Here is a 19,774-nt window from a genome sequence, read left to right as displayed (position 1 = left end):
TTCACTTTTGAACAGTAGCCTTATGGTGCAATCCTATATACACCTACCCTAGTAGTGATTCCCTATGAGTTTTTTTTATTTGAGATCATGTATGATTTCACTGTTAGAATTTTTAATTGCACAAATGGGTTAAACTCTCATTGAAGGACAACTGCATCCACATCTTGATGCCAGTCTGCCTCCTCCTTATGATTAACTCATTCTCCACAATTAAGAAATGCTATCACTAAGCTGCCAATCCTGCAATATTCCAGTAACCTATCTGATATGATGATGGGGCCATTCAGCTTCTCTGTTGGCACACTGGCACTAAAGTAACATTGAGGAGCAGGATTCTCCTGTTCTCCCAACTTCACTATTCCTGAGCCATTAAAAATAAGTACTACCAGGAAAATAAGATTCTGACTATAAATAGAAGGTCCGCTGCTGTCCTCACCTTTTTGCCTTGTTTTTACTCGTGTTCTATTTTGAAATGCTCATATGACTGATCAAATAAATAAATATTATTAAATTAGAGATTTTTATAAGAGTTGCAGATCATTCACAGAGAATGGAAAGTGCTAGTGCTGCATCAGGTACCCTACCTTCACCTCCATTTCCCTTTTATTATTGATTCCTTGGAGTGCTACTGTCTTTGTAATGAATGAGGAAAGAATAAGAACTGATTTGTTATCTATATTTCTGGCTTTTCATTTGTTTATAGCTCAGATTGACTGTGGGCCACCACCTAGAAGAGAAAGAGAAGAACTTGCAGATCTGTCAGTCAAAGAGTCCTATTCACATAATGAATATGTTCTGTACAACTGCCGACCTGGGTACATAAAAGTTGGACGCTTTCGATTGAAATGCAATAATGGAAGATGGGATGAAACACCACCATACATTGAATGCAAAAGTAAGCCTTCAACGTACCTGAAGAATTTAGTTATAGGGATAAGCAAGCACTATGAGATCCGCACCCGGAAGTCCATTTTTGTAACATTTTTAATCTGTAATTTGTTTATTTATTTGTTGATTTAATTTATATCCTGATTTTCTCTGAATATGAGACCAAACATGGCTTTCAAGATAACTTACAACAACTGACCAATTTATTCAACTAAAGTAACACAAGATGTTTATATGTTCACTGTTACTTTTTGCATTTTTTCTATTTCATTCTTAAGTCCTATTCTTGGAAAAAACTAAGATACTACTAATGTGACTGACTGAATGATGGTAACCCTTCTTTCTACTTGATTTGTACATTTTCTGTATGACATAATCAGCCTTACTTAGTCCCTTCAGATGAGCAGAAAAAGCCAGGTGTCTCTTCCCTTCTCAAATGGGAAGGCCTTATATAAAATTGGCCCTCCACATTTTTTGAGTTTGCCACCGGCCCTTCAATCCCATCCCCCAAATCTGAAGCTGCAACATACACATTCAGCTTGAGTTTCAGTAGTTGGGACACCAGTAATTGCCACGACTGCTGCCAAGTCCATCCAGAGGTCTTGGGCTGCTGAATGAATATAGGAACAGTGACCTTTGGCTTTACGTGAGCAGAGTAGCAATGATCTCTATCTAAGAGACATTGCTGCTGTCCCATTCTTCCTGGGGTTTAGCACTGCAGGGGGAGGGGGCACAGCAATCTCTTTTGCCAATCAACTGAGGAAGATACCCATTGTGTAGACATCAAGAGTTGGTTAGTGATAGTATTTCTGCTATGTGAATGTGCATGTAACAAGTAGCTCTAGCTTTAGGAAGGGGTGGTAGCTGCCATGATTCACCCACTCTTCTCTTCTGAGGCAGGAAAGCGCTATTCGGATGTGTTAGCAGTGACTCCAGGCTACAGGAGGGGAGCAGCACTTATGATCACTCATTCCACCTTACTCTCAAGGCATGGGCTGCCATGTGTGAATGTGTATGTAGTGGCATCAAAATTTTGGTGGGTGGCTGTAGGGCACATTCTCCAACTTTTGAGGATTCCCTCAGATCTGCAAGGTAGCCACGTCACATTTCCATTATATTCTCAATTGCCTAAACCCCAACTCATATGAATGTGGAGGGCCATATATATATGTATTTATTTAGCCGTCCTGAGTCCCTCTGCAGAGGTTGAGATAGGACGGGATATAAAAACCTGAAATAAGAATTAAAACTTTAGGATCTTAAACAGCATATTATTATTATTATTATTATTATTATTATTATTAGGATGAAACCTTAGCCCTCCAATTATTTACATATTTTAGTATTGCACTAACAAAGTGTCCTCTTGCATCATTCCTATACTTCTCCCAATATTTTGCTTGGCTCTAAAATGCCTTATTTTCTAGCAATACATTTTATATTGACTTATGCACTTCATTTGTAAATTTCAGAAAAACCTTGTGGACATCCTGGAGATATCCAGTCCGGCTCTTTTGAACTTGTTGAAGGAGAAGATTTTTCTTTTGGTGCTCGTGTTGAGTATCGATGCGAGGAAGGGTAAATCCATTTTTCTCTACCCCCTTCTTTTGTTGAATGGGTGTTCAGTATGGAGATATAGTTCATAATAATGTATATCAATCATTAGTTTTATTAAAACCCTTGTAATGAACTTACAATTTTGGAACAAAGGATATTATCAGTATCTAATGTAAAAAAGTCTTATCAGTTGCCAAACAGAAAGATTATTATTATTATTTATTAACTTTATTTGTACCCCGCTAGCATCTCCCGAAGGACTCGATGCAGCTTACAAAGGCCAAGGCCTCAATAAAACAACAACATAATAATACACATAACATTATAAAGCAAATCATAACATTAAGCAAAAGAAAAGATTTATTGGGTAACTTGACAAAAGAAAAAATAAGGATAGATGATTGTGAATGGTAAAATGGTGAATGCTGTTGAAATGATAAGGAAGGCAGCAGAACTGGGTGGGTTAACGGCTATAATACTGGAAGATGAGTTATTGTGCAATTACAACAGACAATAAATTCAAGTTAAAGATCTGAGAAGATGCTAGATGCTTTATACAGAAAAAATACTGTGATGTGAAAAAAATCCCAAGATTTTTCAACCATTTCTTTGCTGAATAATAACTGTACAATATACGTCTAAATTCTAACAGAGGTGAAAACAATTATTCGGGTCTTAATATATGATGACCAATGTGAGAGTTTAAAAAAAAACTTGGGAGATTTCCATGTGAAAATATAAATATGTTGGACATTTTGGAATGCCTAAATAGTCATAATGAGAGACCAGAGACATTGATTTGGATGGAAGTACAGAAAAAGTGTTAATGTAAATTTGTAATTTACAATGGCTGTGCTGGAAATGATTAATTTTATTTCATGGATACAAACAATTCCAAATACCTCAAAAGCCAATGGATGTGTTACTAGAATTTGTGATAACCAGAGCCACCCTTAGTCACCTTTACTTTTTATACTAACTCTGGAGATCTTAACTGAGTTATCAAAAGAAAAAAATAGAAGAATAAATGTAAAAATGACAAGCTTTTCAGTTAAGGGCTTTTGTGGATGACTAGCCGGGTGTTGTTTTTTTGTTTGTTTTTGGAAGACCACATAGAGAGTGTAAAGATCTTAATATAGTTATTACGAGGTTATGGAAATTATTCAAACAATAATTATAAAAGGTCTACTCATTTTTGTAAAGAAGCAAAGTTAGGCGATAGAACTGGAAGTAGAACATACTTCGTACAGGCATGTAGCTGGGGGGTGGCTTGGGGGGCTTCAGCCCCCCCCCCCCCCCCCGAAATTCCCATGGTGGTTCGCGAAAAGGCCTTACTGGTACATTATTTAAACTGTTATGTTTATTCATATCATGATCTGATCACCATACTCAATATATCCCATATGCATGGGGGTATTAGGGGAACAATATGAAAGGTTTGCTAGGGTAGACCCTCTTTCACTCAGTCTCAGCCCCCCCCCGAAACAAACTCAGCATCCCCCCCCCCAAATCGAAATCCTGGCTACGGTCCTGTTCGTGAATTAATTTTCAAGCTGCAAGTCAGAGATATTTATCATGGGATATGTGTATTTTATCACAAAACAGAGTAGAGACCAAGTACTACATGTGGTCATGGGATGAGAGGTTCCCACTCTGCCTGCCAAATTTGCCCCACTGCCCAATAAATGCACCTCCTGTTCCCCAGCTTCAAGATCTCAATGTTATGAGGGCTTTTTTTGATCTTACAGTTATAAAATGCTCAGTCATACAAATTACCGAGAATGCCGGGCAGATGGATGGAGTAATGATGTTCCTCACTGTGAAAGTAAGTATCCTTTCCAATGTACAGTCATTTTACACAAGAGTTGAATAAACAAAAAATTACTTTTTGTTTTCATTACTCTTAAAAAGGCCTAGCCCCTGAAAATCCTCCATAGAGCTCAAGACTCTGTCAGTTTGCTTTTCAGGAGGCTGAACCAGTTTGTTTTGAGGGTGCTGGGAGAAGCATTAACATCCCTGTTTACTAGAATTTGAGCTTTTACTAGAATAAGAGCTTTTTCTATTTGCTGGGCTTCAGGAAGTGGGCGGGGTAATGGAAACCAAAAAGGACAAAACTCAGATGAATCAATGAAAAGGTAAAATGTAGAACTATTTGAATTAAAGCTTAAGGTGCAGTCAGGCATGTAGCCGGGGGGGGGGGGGGCTTGAGGGGCTTCAGCCTCCCCTCCCCCTCAAAATTGTCATGGTGGTCTGCGATAAGGCCTTACTGGTACATTATTTAAACTGTTACGTTTATTCATATCATGATCTGATCACCATGCTCAATATATCCCATATGCATGGTGGTATTGGGGTAATGATACAAAAGGTTTGCTAGGGTGGACCCTCTTTCACTCAGACTCAGCCTCCCCCCCCCCCAGAATCAAACTCAGCTACCCCCGAATCAAAATCCTGGCTACGGGCCTGGGTGCAGTGATTCTTTTATGCAAGACTTCCAATACGCAATATTAACTACGATATAGGCTTGGTCATCTATCACTACGGGCAGTCCCCATGTTATGAACAAGATAGGTTTTGTAGGTTTATTCTTCAACTGAATTTGTGCGTAAGTCAGAATAATGGATCTGGACCAAGATTTTCCTTTTAGCCACCTACTATGATTTTTAAGCGTAACTCCAGCATATACAATAAAGCAGGTGGGATTTTCCATTTTGCTATGTTGGGCCAATGTGTCCTCCGTGACCATTTCCCATTTCTGGATTAATAAACAGTATAAATCCCTGGACAACATTTTTCTTGATTAGGAATGTAAGAAACAACTAAAATGGATATCTTAAATGAAAGAAAACTTGATAAGACATTGCTTTTCAAGATGTCTATCTGCCTTCACACTGCTTCTCCATTTATGGAAAACCATGGATTTAAGCCAGTTCCTTCCTGAAAAATATAGCCTACACCTTTTTTGGCAGTTTCCCATCCAAGAATTAACCAGGACTGAGCTTTCTTATTTTCTAAGAACAGAGGGGATCTGATATCTTTAGAATACTTACTGATGATATGATTCTAAGAAAGAGGGTTAAGAATGTCATGTGATTTTTTAAAATAATAACTATATTATAGTTTTAGTAATAATCTTTTAAATTACTTTCATTGCTTTTCTTGTCTCTCTATCATATCTGCCATATTTATATCTGACAAATAACTTGCTAAACCTTAGATGATAATATTACTTTTTTTCCAGTAACAAAGTGTTTCCCTGTAAGAGAACCAAAAAACGGAAGAATCCTTATGACTGGCATAATGGATCTGAACCAAGATTTTCCTTATGGCCACCTACTACAATTTGAATGTAATGATCCCTTCAAAATCAAAGGCTCCAATCAAATAGTTTGTACTTCTGATGGAACTTGGAGTGCGGATGTACCAACATGTGTCGGTTAGTGGGGTGTGCAGAATATGAAACAAAGATAATCAGCTATCCAGATCCCAGATTAAAGATTTGTTTCATTGTTTAATACTGCTAATTGGATAAAAGGAAGTCATATTTAAATGTTCTTATAGATATGATTTGAATTTAATTCCATCAATTCCTTTTTTGGATTAGAGGGGGTGACTGAAGTGGGAGTTTGATGCATCTTCAAAATTATTGATTGGAAGTTATTTAGAATACTTTATTTTGCTAGCCTAGGATATGGTCCATTTTAAATTAGAATGATAAGAAGGCCCTTCACCACCATTATACTTATGTGAATCATATTAGATTCAGAGAACATAAAACTAGAGATAGACCATGCCTGCACTGGCTAGATAATCTGGGCGAATCTAGAGCAGAAATGCCCCTGACAGGCCCCGGAGGTCACCACATGCCCTCTTCCAAATGAGTCTGAGTTCAGTCATTCAGCTGGACTAATATTACACTGGCCACACTGGACTGTCGCCTTACTGTCTGTATTACTGTTATATTATTATTATTATTATTATTATTATTATTATTATTATTATTATTTGCTTTATTTCTATACCGCATTTTTCAGCCTCAGGCGGCGACTCAATGCGGTTTACACAGTGCAATTTATCATAACAATAACAAGTGGTTAAAACACATCATAAACAACAGACAACGACAATTAATTATCCTATCAATGCCTCAATACAATCAGAATCCGTTTCTCAATATCCTTATGCCATTCCAGTGTTCGATATGCCGTCTTCTTAAGTTTAGTTGCACCGTTTAGCCAAACGCTTGCTCATAGAGCCATGTCTTGACCTTCTTCCTGAACGCCAGCAACGAAGGGGCCTGTCTGATGTCAGCGGGTAGGGCATTCCATAGCCGAGGAGGCCCTGTCTCTCGTTCCCGCCAACCACGCTTGTGACGCAGGCGGGACCGAGAGCAGGGCCTCTCCGGATGATCTTAATGTCCTAGTCGGTTCATAGGTGGAGATGCGTTCGGAGAGGTAGGTGGGGCTGGAACCGTTTAGGGCTGTTGCTTCTCCCAAATGATTGTGAGTTTCATAGGAGCTCCTGGACATTGCAAGCAACCCATGTTGATATCCACAAAAGTGCTCATGTGACCAGGAAGATGGGGATGATCTCTGACTCCTTCCTCCTGGTTGTGTCAGTATCTCCTGGTCGTGTGGGTGTCAGTATGGGATGTCCACGATAACCAGGAGGTTGCATGGAGCTCTGTGGTTATCTAGGGACTTTATCACACACACACCCTGTGCTATTTGTGTGCTTTCCCCGTCACAATGTGATGGGGAAAGTGTCCAGCACTTTCCCCATCACATGGTGCATTCCCATGTTAATGAAGAACCGGAGCATTCCCATGTTAATGAAGAAGTATCCTAGGACACTTTCATGCCAGTTGGGGATGCGGCTTCCGCCAGAAGTTGAGGAACGTTGTGTGATGGGCTGCATGTCCATTCATCCCTCAACTAGCCGGCAAGGGTCCTAGGACACTTACATTGGTAAGTGTGATGAGATCACGTGAGTAACGATGGAGGCAATACTGGATTATATACCTTCTTTTCCCTATACTAATAAGCACAGGCAAAAAAGAGGTGGAAGGCAGGCCCCAGTTGGATAGTGGAGTGCTCTGACTCAAATTCAGTCCTGCAGTCCACACTATCCCAAAATCCTGGAATACTCTCCTGACATTTCCTGACACGGGGTTAACAAAACTAAGCGGATTTACCAAACAATAATCTTTGGAAGTGGAAAAACTTTGTGGGAGAGCTAGGACTGGACTAATTTCTCTTCAGATAATAAAATGGCCACCAAAGTGATCAAAGGTTTGGAAATCAAGACTCTGGGGAATGGCTAAGGGAGTTGGGTAAGTGTAGCTAGGAGAAAAGAAATCTGAGCGTAAACATGATAGTTATATCTAAATATTTGAAATGATGTCACATTGAAGAGGGGGTGAGCTTGTATTCTGGTGCTCTGGAGACGAGGGCATAATGGAGCAATTGATTCAAATTGAGGAATAAGCATTCCATCTAAACCTTAGAAAGAACTTTGTAATGTTAAGAGCTGTTTGACAGTGGAATGAGCTACCTCGGAGTGTGTTGCAATCTCCTTTCCTGTAGGATTTTAAGCAGGGGCTGGATGTCCCTTGTGGTCTCTTCCAACTCTTGGGTTCTAATAACAGAAGGTTTTACTAAATAATGTTTGTTTATATTTTGCAATAGAAATAACATGTGAACCACCTAATATTGCCCATGGGGGTGTAAGAAATTCAAAGACCATTTACCGGAATGGTGAACGGATACAAATTTCCTGTGATGATGGATATAAACCTGCAGATAGAGAGGACGCAACATGCACACGGGATGGATGGAACACAAGAGTTGAATGTACAGGTCTGTATGTTTCTAAAGCAAAGGACATCTATGGTTACAGTTCACACTTGTACACATTTCATTGTAAGAAGGTTCCACTGTATACAGTGGGAATTTCTTACTTAATGCCTTCACAGGACGCATTAATGCCTCCACAGGATGCATTTTTAGTAAAAGAAACTGAATTAAGACAAAGGTAAAATTCTCTTGTAAGATAAAATCAAATTTGTTCAGCATTATGTTTGTTTTATTGTTAAGAAAATTGCTTAATGGTCTAAAACATTTTTCTTCTTCTTATGGTGCCTCTACACTACACCATGGAATTAATGCAGACACCCTTTTAACTGTCACACCTTAGTGCTATGGAATCATGGAAATTGTAGTTTTACAAGGTCTTTTAACTTCTCTGCCAAAGAGTTTAATACTTCACCAAACCTCAAATCCCTGGTTTCCACATTTCTAAGACCTGGCAGTTACAGGGATATCAAACTGTGTTAATTATATAGTGTAGACATCCCCTTAGTCTTTTTTCATATGTATGTTCAATTGAATGATTAATTTTTAAACAGCTATTGGCTCCTTTAAAAAGCCCCACAAATTCCATAGTTCTTTATTTCAGGGTTAGAATAGCTCCCAATTAATTTATTGCTCAGGATCTTACACTGTTAAAATTTTGTTTTGGAGAAACTGCTTTTAGACATTTTTGTGTGTCAGGAGTGACTTGAGAAACTGCAAGTCGCTTCTGGTGTGAGAGAATTGGCTGTCTGCAAGGATGTTGCCCAGGGGATGCCCAGATGTTTTGATGTTTTATCATTCTTGTTGGAGGCTTCTGTTATGATCCTGAATGGGGAGCTGGAGCTGACAGAGGAAGCTCATCCATGCTCTCCTCAGATTCAAACCTCCTACCCAGTGGTTCTCAAACTTATTTGGCCTACCCCCTGGAAATCATTTTTTCTAAATCTTCTCTTCTTTCTTTCACCGCCCCCTTACAGTTATTCATCACCCCCAAACACACCTATGGCCATTACCGCCCCCCCGATCGCTGCGGCACCCACTAGGGGGCGGTAACGCCCACCTTGGGAATCACTGGTCCAACCTGTCAGTCTTCAGTCCTGCTGGCACAAGAGTTTAACCTACTGTACCACTGGGGGCTCCTTTTGACTCTGACAACATTTTAATAATTGAACATTAACAGCAAAGCCCCTTTCTCTAATATTAAATTGTCATCATTAGAATTCTCACATTCTGTATTCTTTGGAGGAAGGGAGCATAATCAGATTTTTTTTTAGGATCACAAATGTCTTGCCTATCATGTGTAGTCAGAACTTGTAGTAATGTGATGCCACATAACAACTCCTTCAACCTGGTAGGTATGTGATCCTTAACTCTATAGAATTCACTATCTGAATCTAAACATTTGGAAATCATGGGAGGAAAGGGTGTACAAGCATTGATAGTTCCACAAGGAAACACCAAACTTTGTTTTGAGAAGGGTATAGAGCACAGACTCAAAGCTGACTAACTCTGATTTAGACTGAATCTAGCTTGTGATTTCAGTTTCTCTTCAGTCCTGTTTGCATTCTTAACGACTGAATATTTTTATCTATTCTACTCCAAGAACCATAAAATGAAATATTTTAATTTCCCACAAGAGGCACAGTAAGAATATGGCCTCTAATAAGTGATGATTAATCGAGAAATAAGTTCCTAACTTGTTTATTGGTCAAGTGTCAACTGATTTTATGTTTCATTATATAGCTGTTGTATGCCGACAACCACAAATTGATAATGGGAACATTCAACCAAAGCAATTGCTTTACCAGTATCAAGAGTCAATTGATACATCCTGTGATGAAGGATATCGTAACACTGATACCTCTTTCTGCACTGATCATGGCTGGCAACCTCCTCCAGCATGTATACGTAAGTATCTTTCTCTTTGCAGTTTTAGAACATAGATAACTGTATTTTCCAGAGGAATGATGTTTCAAGCACGCATAAGGTCAAGGCCAATTATTTAACTCCCTCTTGTTTCCCTTTTCTATTCCATCCAGTATCTTCTTTCATTTGCCTAGTTAAAATAGACACTTGCATCATGCAGGAAGAGGAGCATACCACGCCCCTATAAAAGCACCTCCACTGGCTGCCGACAAGTTTCCGGTCCCAATCCAAAGTGCAGGTTATTACCTACAAAGCCCTAGATGGTTCAGGTCCAACCTATTTTCGAGACCACATATTCCCCTATGAACTGGTGTGGGCTCTAAGATCTGTCAGGAAGGCCTTCCTCTCAGTCCCACCTCCTTCTCAAGTGCAGTTGGTGGGGACAAGGAAGAGGACCTTCTTGGTGGTGCCCCCTTGGTTTTGGAACACCCTCTCCAGATAAATTAGGCTAGCTCCCACACTCCAATGTTTGCAGAAAAACTTGAAAACATGGCTCTTCAAGCAGGTCTTCGAATATCATTAAACATCTGTTAAAACTTGAGGACCAATTGAATTGTTTGACTCCGGCACTTTATGTGACTGAAATTGTTATGGCCATTTTTAATCCGTGGCTTTTCCTGCATTTTTATGGAATATTTTATTTAAAATAGTAGGGGGTTTATATTCTGTTTTATGTATATCTGTTTTATGTTCTTGATATTGTTATTGTTTTATAAATGTTTGTGTATTGTATTGTACCTTCTGCACAGCTATGTGCTTTTGTAAACCACCTTGAGTCCGTTTTGGGAGATGGTGGCAGGATACAAATAAAGTAGTAGTAGTAGTAGTAGTTGTTGTTGTTGTTATTACTATTATTATTATTACTAGTAGTAGTAGTAGTAATAGTAGTACTCATCATAAATGGGAAGAGATACACAGAGTAAATGAAACACTGCACAAGTCTAGGTCATCTTCCCTATGGGAGCACATCAGATAGTGTCACTAGTGGTATGAAATAGTCATGTTTTTTCCACTTTCCTGGGAGAAATGCAGTTGTACTCCCCACAAACTATACATCATTTTATTAGTATTCAGTTATGTGCACTACACCTATGGACAAACATTCACTTCTCTTGAGAGAAAAAGTGAGAGTTTGGGAAAATATGTCTGAATCTATCTTGTGATTTCACAAGGCTTGATTTATTTTTTTCAGCACATTTGATCTGAGTGTTTAGTGGACTCTTTGAAAATTATTTGCTCTCCCACCGGTGAAATCAGGGGACAACACAATTGTGTGGGTTATACTTTTATTATATGTTACTGAGGTGAGGGAGAAAGACTGTTTCCTTATTAAAACCCTCTTTGCTCTAATACTGATTCAGTTTCTTCTTTTATATTGGCTGGGACTTTCTGCGTGCTGTTAAACCTCTGTACTTTTATTCACAGGCAATGAGACACTCTTGTGTATAACCAAGTAACACAGTTTATTTATAACTTCTGGCTCGAACGCTTGTGGTTACATTTGTGTTTTGTTGTAATCTTACAGTCAGTATCATTTGCTTAGTTTACTTTTCTGAATAGACTTTCAATGTTTCACATTCACAAACACGTTACTTGCTTTACATACTCTTGGCTGAATTATATTCTGACTAAAACAACACTGGCTTTCTTTATGTTCCTTAAAACCCGAGCTCTATTTAACTAACTGCTTCTCTATATCAGAAGTCTTTAACACATCTTCATAACTGCTTATTTCTAACAGGCACTCAAAAACCCAACTATCCTTTTCACACACAGATTCCTAACTGTCATTTTCAAATTCTCTCACTCTAACTGCCTCTTTCAAAACCTTGGCTCCGCCCCTTTGGAATATTCAGCTCTGCTCTTCCCAACTGTCATTTTGGCCTAGCAGCCTTTTCAAATCCTGGGCCTATGCTAATCTGCATATGACCAATCGGCTTCACATATGCAAATGAATCCTATCTCTGCTGTTGCTACCCTGTCTGTGCCTATTCTTCCCTATCTGCCATATGTAAACATAGAGCTATACACCAAAAATTTAACATAGAGTAGCAATTTCACTACAGTTACCAATCAATCTCTGTATGATCTACCAGCCAATTCAGGGGAGAAAACATGAACTTGAACTTGAATTTGAACTTACATTTTAATTTGGTGTGCAATAAAGTGAAGCAGTGGCCATCAGAGACCACCTCAGTCTCCAACAATGGCTAAATACCATGGTCCCCCTATGCTACCCAATGTTGTTCCCAAGGCGACCCTTCAAGGAAACGAGTGGAGAAGTCATTCCATGACTATCTCTGGTCAAAGCCACTTCTGCTCACCCTCACCTTAATTCCTTTAATAATGGATGATGTTTCCCCTTCATAGCCTCTACCAGAGAGGGGCTGCCATGGTGCACACCGATATTTACCTATCTTTATCCTTACTTGCATGAAAACCTATTTAGCACCCCACACACCCAGTTTGTCATGGATTAAACAGTGTAGGGTAGGCGAAAAAACCCCTAGAGCATGGGGGGGATTCCTACCCAGCTCTTTAATGGTGACCCTTGTAAAAGTACACTGTCAGAGCGGTGAGTGGGTCAGTGACGATGAGGGAATGAGCAGGAGCGCATTTATGTACATGCCCACAAGGAGTCCTCACAGAACTACTTTGCTCTCCCTTCACTGTAAGGGAGCAAAGTGCTTTCCTGCCCTCATGCTGAGGGCAGGAAAGGAGTTCTGCTGTCTCCTTTCCTTGCTTCAAGATTAGAAGATTATTTGGAACCAAATGAGATAAAGCATTTTGGAAGCCCTATGGAATGTTTTTATCTAGCACCATCTTCAGTAGAACCAATTCAACTCTAAGGAAAAGATGCTTCTCCTGTTTCTTTACCATGGCCCAAGTTATGATTTTGACCTTTATAAGGGGAAATAGGTGTGTACAGTGACTTTTAGGATCAAAGGGAACATTGCTTACCTGAAGTAAACAATAAGTAGGGTGGACTGATCCTGCCTAATACCATCCTAGAAATAGTGCTTCTTTTTACAGCAGCTTTGCCGAAGGGCACAGCACCTCTTGTCTTTTTAAATCACAAATTGGTGAACCTTCTGCATGTGTCCAGTCAGGATTAAATAAGAGTGTCAGACTATGTTTACGGCACCTTTTCTAGTCTCTCTCCATGTGGGGTGAGCAGAGTGGATCCTAAACAGGGCTGCTTAGTCATGGATATAGCTCAACTGCCTCGGACCTTGAGTTAGACTGGCTGAATCTGTCCATGTGCCAGTCCATAGCTAGGGGCTTCCAGATTTCACAGTTCTACTACCCGTGGCCACTCGCCAATCTCTATAGGACTTTTCTTGGTTTTGGTTTATCTTGAAAGATTGGTTTATCTTGAAAGATGTCTGTGTGTGGAGACCAGTGCACAGCAATCAACATACAATCTTCACAGAAAAAAGTTTTGATCCAAATGCATGACTAGTTGCCTCTTATCTGTTGCAGTTTTCATCTGCCATCAGAGCCATTGTAACATCTGCCAGAGGGAGACTGGCAGAATGGGTGAAGGTGGTGATCAATACCTCCTTGGAACAAGGCAAAGTTCTAACTTGCCTAAAGGAGGCAGTTGTGAGACGTATAGTAAAAAAGCCATCTCTAACCCCTTTTATAATGGGCAACTATTTGCCAGTGTCCAACCTTCCCTTTCTGAGCAAGTTTTTAGAGTGTTTGATGGCCTCCTAACTCCAGGGATTTCTGGATGAAATGGATTATCTAGATCCATTTCAATCTGGTTTCAGGCCTATGGAACAGAGACAGCTTTGATTGCCTTGGTGGGTGGCCTATGCAGAAAGCTAGACAGAATGCCTTGGTCACCTCCAGATTGGACTACTGCAATGCGCTCTACGTGGGGCTGCCCTTGAAAACGGCTCGGAAGTTCCAACTGGTCCAACGGGCAGCAGCCAGGATGTTAACTGGGGCCCCTTACAGAGAGAGGTCAACCCTCCTGTTCAAGGAGCTCCACTGGCTGCCGTTTATTTTCCAAGCCCAATTTAAGGTACAGGTGCTTACCTACAAAGCCCTGAACAGTTTGGGACCTGCCTACCTGAGTGACTGCATCTCCATCTACGAACCCACGCGTTCACTTCGGTCATCTGGAGAGGCCCTGCTCGTGATCCCACCTGCGTCGCAAGCGCGTTTGGTGGGGACACAAGACAGGGCCTTTTCTGTGGTGGCCCCCGACTCTGGAACACCCTCCCCAAAGATCTTAGACAGGCCCCTACATTGGCAGTCTTCAGAAAGAACTTGAAGACCTGGCTGTTCCGATGTGCCTTTCCAGATTAGGAAATCTCCAATACCAAGTCCCATAAGCACTTTACTAGAACTAAGATTGCTGCACACTGCACACTGCACTTGCCCTATAATCCTACATACCTCCTGTCACATCAGCACTTTTAATCCTGTACCCATTACTCTGGCCCGGCCCAGTTTTATTGTGTCTTAGTGTATTGTTTATTGCTTGTTGCTTCTTTTTACAGCAGCTTTGCGGAAGGGCACAGCACCTCTTGTCTTTTTAAATCACAAATTGGTGAACCTTCTGCATGTGTCCAGTCAGGATTAAATAAGAGTGTCAGACTATGTTTGCTTTAATTGTTTTTAATTTGCATTAGGTTTTGTATTGTTATATTGTGTGTTGAGGCCTTGGCCTTTGTAAGCCGCATTGAGTCCTTCGGGAGATGCTAGCGGGGTACAAATAAAGTTTAATAATAATAATAATAATAATAATAATAATAATAATAATAATAGGGGGATTCTCCTCGATCTCTCAGTGGCTTTCAGTACCATTTGCCATGGAATTCTTCAGGGTCGCTGGGAAAAGACTTGGAGGAACTGTCTTATAGTGGCTCCGGTCCTTCTCGGAGGGCCATACTCAGAAAGTGGTGCCGACCACATCCCTTTGTAGAAACCTGTCCAGGCCCATCTCTCAGTCCCCACACCCATCTCTAGCCTAGTTTGTGGGAACAAGAGGGAGAGCCTTCTCAGTAGCTGCCCCTTGACTCTGGAACTCCTTTTTCCCCAGTGAATCCAGAATGGCCCCCTCCCTGCTGTCCTTCCAGCAGCAGGCTAAACCCTTTTCATTTAGACGGTTTTTTAAAAGAAGGCTTTTAAGATAAATTCAGGGGGTGCTGTGGTTTTAATTTTGGTTTTAACTGGGAATGGTTTTTATGGTTTTAACTGGGGATTTTAAAATGCCCTTTATATTTCATCTTGTTTTAATGTTTGCATATTTTCATATTTTAAATTATATGCTAATGCTTTTATGTTAAGCCACTTTGAGTCTGCTTCAGGAGAGATAAAGCAGGGTATAAATAAATAAATAAATAAATAAATAAATAAATACCACATTATAATTTGCTTGCTCCACCATTGATTTCTTACATGATATTGTTTTCCTAATGAATAAAAATTGGTTCAGTGAGCAAGGATTGGCTAATTTACATCTCAGCTTAGATGAAATCTATTATCTTGTTTCAAAATGCAAGAAATATATCAGTTATTCCTCTAGCCCTACTCTTGGCCTGGGAATGCTAGCACAAAAGAAATAAGCACAATGAAAGAAAACAACACATGACTGTAATATTCAATTTTATTGATGCTTAATTTTCTCCTCTCTGTTTTTTTCTAAAGCAAAGCATTGTGAATATCCCCATGTTCAGAACGGAGGAGTATATGAAAGTGAATCATCCTTTCCAAAGCGACCAGGTTCCACAATTTACTTTAGTTGTGATAATGGTTTTCTACCAGAAAATAAAAGGACTTGGCATTTATCGTACTGCACTATTCGTGGCTGGGAACCAAAACCCAAATGCTTCAGTAAGTAACATTTTCCTTGCATTCTCCTTTCTTGGCAAGGAGAGAAATAATCATATCTAGACATAACATGTTGCATTCAAATCAATTTTGTGAAAAGTTCATTTTCAGAAAAGCACTGACACAGGGATGAGAAATGCGACCATTTGTCTTAGTCAATTCTCATGTTTCATTTCTAACTGTAAAATGCAAAATTATTGATGAGTGCAGCTGTAATGTAGAATTATTAAAACTGCTGTGGTTAAATGCTATTGTAGTTTAGTGAGGCACCAGCATTCTTAGGCAGAGAAGACGAAAGACTCCATTGAGTCCATCGTATTAAACCGTAGCAGTTAAAGTAGTTTCAAGATAGAATAATTTAATAGTGTGAATATACCTAACGTTTGCTCTTACAAAAGTTTCACAAGGAAGTAAATTCCCCAGAGAAAATGGATTCATTTCCAGTTCCAAGTGTTCTGCTGTGAAATGTTCAAATGATCATAAGGAGGGAAAGGTTGTAATGTAAGAATGAAAAAAAAAGATGTCGTGTTTCTGTTAATATCATATGCAAAGGGAACATCTACGAAGTGGGCTTGATCCACTGTCCAGAAACTAGTTCAGGTCTGCTTGGTGACCCGAGAGACACTCCCTCAGCTAACTTGGAGGCAACAGGTAGTCCTATTGCCCAGTCATGCTGAACATCCTGTTTCCTCCTCCCAATCTGCCAAATCTAACACCAAGGTAGATGTCTGTGTTATAGTTGTCAACAGCCCTGACACATGGGGAGGGGACTGTCAAGACAGCTGCCACCAGTTCTGATTAGGGAACGTCACAACTGTCTTGAATGCCCTTGACTTGGAGGACAACCCAATTCCTTGCTCAGGATTCAGGTTGTCCCCTTAGTTAATGTAACCTGAGGGAAAACAGCGGTCTTTAGTCATCATGGGTTGATATGACCTTACACTGACCTAAATAGTCAGTGTAGATATGCACAAGGTAGTGGAAATCCAAACTCAAGGCAACACCTGAGGTTCAGCAAAACTTTGGGCCATTCCTCAATTTTTGCTAACATGGGGATAAAAATTTGCCCCATGTTACAGGTTGGAAGTCCTGGGATTTTGTGTGAACATCATGTTGCTATCTCTGGTCCTCTTCAACATTTACAGCCAGCGTAGACAGGGTCAGAGAAAGCATCGTCATTTTGAATTCTGTCCAGACACAATCCCAAGAACCACTACAGTTAACAATCTTCAAAGGCATCTTTTTCTCCCATTTATTACAGGATTGGCAAATCCATTTCTTTGCAGAACAGATTGTAGCCAACATACTAAGCAAAGCTAAGGCCACTTTGATTATCATGGGCTTCCAGGGAGAAAACAGGATCAATTACCTTTCAATGTGGGCTCTTCCACACAGCCATATAACCCAGAATATCAAGGCAGAAAATCTCGCAATAACTGCTTTGAACTTGGTTATCTGACTTCACACTGCCATATATTCCAGTTCAAAGCATATAATGTGGAATATTATTCAGCTATGTAGAAGGGGCCTGAGAATGCAACTCTGTCCTGCTGGTTATAAACATTTCCTTATCACTGTTCCAGTTCTTATCACAGTTTGCTTTTCAGTTCTTATTAGCAACTTTTTAATTACAGTCCCAGCAAGCAGGTAGTCAGTCATTGCAGGCCTTAATATTGCAATTGTGTCTTCAGCCAAATTAGGCCCTTTCATTCAGTTCCATTCATATTCACTCATATCCACATTTATCAAATCTGCACATTAAATTTCTTGTGACATTACTTCTTGGCGCATAATACAGAAAACAAGAAAACAAATAGTGAGGCAAATCCTCAATTTCAGGGACCCCCACAAACACATATATGAAGAGCCAGAGGGGTGCCTGTGTATCTATCCATCAATCACCACTGTGTGCATACTTTGAAAATGAAGGGCTGTGAAGGCTTGCCTAAGTTTTGGAAATGTGAGCCTAGTCATGTAGATAGCCCTATCATGGTCAGGTTTGTAAAGTCCAAACCAGTCAGAAAATTTGGACTTATTAATAGCCTTCCTATCCTGGTGAACACCATGATTAAAAATAGATTCATGGAGATTCTCCCTTGAGTTCGATAGAGTGGTTAAATTCAAGCAGTTTCTGATACCTTGTATTACAGACTTTGCATTTTTCTAGTTGTTCAAAACATTCCTTTGGGAGATCCCTAACTGATGAACCTTGTACACTTCTCTAATAACTAAATATGATAAAATGAACGTGGGATCTAATAGAGGGGAGGCCAACCTCAGCCTGGACCAAGGCTGCCAGAGTGCCCAGTGGGAGTTTCAATTGTTTCTTAAGAAATGTATTCTGAAGAGCCTCCAGCTTCACTATCTGAGACTCATCCCATCCCTAGACAGGAGCACCATACACAATCTGGGCTATAACATTACTTTGAAATATTTTAAGAACAAAATATAACAACGTTAAAAATCCACGAAAGAATGATACGTTTATTGACCAACCAAATTCTGCAAAATACATTATGCAAGTTTTAAAAGTTTCACTTGCTTTGCCAGAAAGATATAGAGTATCATCCAGAAGTGATGATGTTTGAATCACAGGCCTACATTTTATCCCAGATGTTACTTCTGTCATTAGTTAAGATGGATCTGGAGTGATCTTAGTAAATGCAAATGCTGCTCCCCTTCTTTGTCATGCAGAGACTAGCAACAAGTAGCTAGGTAATAATACAGGCAAAGGAAGAAGACGAAAGAAGGAACTGGGAAGTATGGATTTATCTCCCATCACTTTTTAACTGTATAGGAGATTACTTCAAAATGTATAGGAGATTACTTCAAAAGTCCCCTATTCCATCAAATCATGTTATGTTGATAAGAAGAATGCATGTTGTATGAAGTATGACAACAGAGAGACATATTGATATAGTTTGTGGTCATGTTCAAATTATCTAGTAGTAAACAAGCATTCTTAGATAATTAAAATCCATTATAGGGTGTATAGTACCCAGGTTCATATCAGGTTAGAAATGCTAGATCTATGGAGATTCACCCAGTGCTTAACTTTGCAGCATGCCTACCACCCGATTACAGAAAGAAGAAGGGAAAGGAATGATTTTTCCCCATCCCATTTTTAACATTTAAAAATGTATACAGATTTTAATTCATGTCATCTGTCTGTATACTTGGTATAAGAATACACTTTGAATCCCTATAGTAATCTTGCATAGGTGATGCAACATAATTGTTCTTTTGCTTTTAGGAATATGTGATTCTCCTCGACGAATTCCACATGGTTATTTTAATTATTATCAGCGGCCACTCATAGAGGGCAATGTGATTTCATATAAATGTGATACAGGATACGTTCCTGAAAATCAGCAAACAACCACATGCACAAAAAATGGCTGGTTACCAACTCCAAGTTGCGTTGCTCAAGGTAAGCAGGTTTTAGTTCATGTTGTTGAAAATATCCAATCTGAGATTATTTATTTCCTCTGTTTGCAGAGTATACTTTTTTGACTTTATTTACACAGTTGAAGTAGTTGGATGCATTACGCATACATGGTAATTCACCAAGAACAATGATAGGGAAGGACTTCACAGGAGCTATTTATTGGCTGGCACTTTTACATGCACCATATTTTCACAGAAACATCATTGCTGATATCCTATGGGAGAGACACAGATACATTATAAGGAATGAAGCTGTT

The 19,774-nt window shown here is 39.6% G+C and overlaps 1 protein-coding gene across 2 annotated transcripts in view; it reads left to right on the top strand.

The window, feature by feature from the left end:
* The window catches only part of CFH (complement factor H), an 80,883-nt gene that overhangs the window by 10,266 nt on the left and 50,843 nt on the right, over positions 1–19,774 (top strand). For both annotated transcript variants that reach the window (XM_067467599.1, XM_067467598.1), the window contains exons 2-9: positions 704–895; positions 2,361–2,466; positions 4,194–4,270; positions 5,687–5,881; positions 8,133–8,303; positions 10,041–10,205; positions 15,888–16,073; positions 19,324–19,500. In XM_067467599.1, coding sequence (XP_067323700.1) covers positions 704–895; positions 2,361–2,466; positions 4,194–4,270; positions 5,687–5,881; positions 8,133–8,303; positions 10,041–10,205; positions 15,888–16,073; positions 19,324–19,500 — 1,269 coding nt within the window. The remainder of the gene's footprint in view (positions 1–703; positions 896–2,360; positions 2,467–4,193; positions 4,271–5,686; positions 5,882–8,132; positions 8,304–10,040; positions 10,206–15,887; positions 16,074–19,323; positions 19,501–19,774) is intronic.

Source organism: Anolis sagrei, chromosome 4, assembly GCF_037176765.1.
Source record: "Anolis sagrei isolate rAnoSag1 chromosome 4, rAnoSag1.mat, whole genome shotgun sequence".
In the NCBI taxonomy this organism is placed as follows: Eukaryota; Metazoa; Chordata; class Lepidosauria; order Squamata; family Dactyloidae; genus Anolis; species Anolis sagrei.
This window is presented reverse-complemented; position numbering and strand designations above follow the sequence as displayed.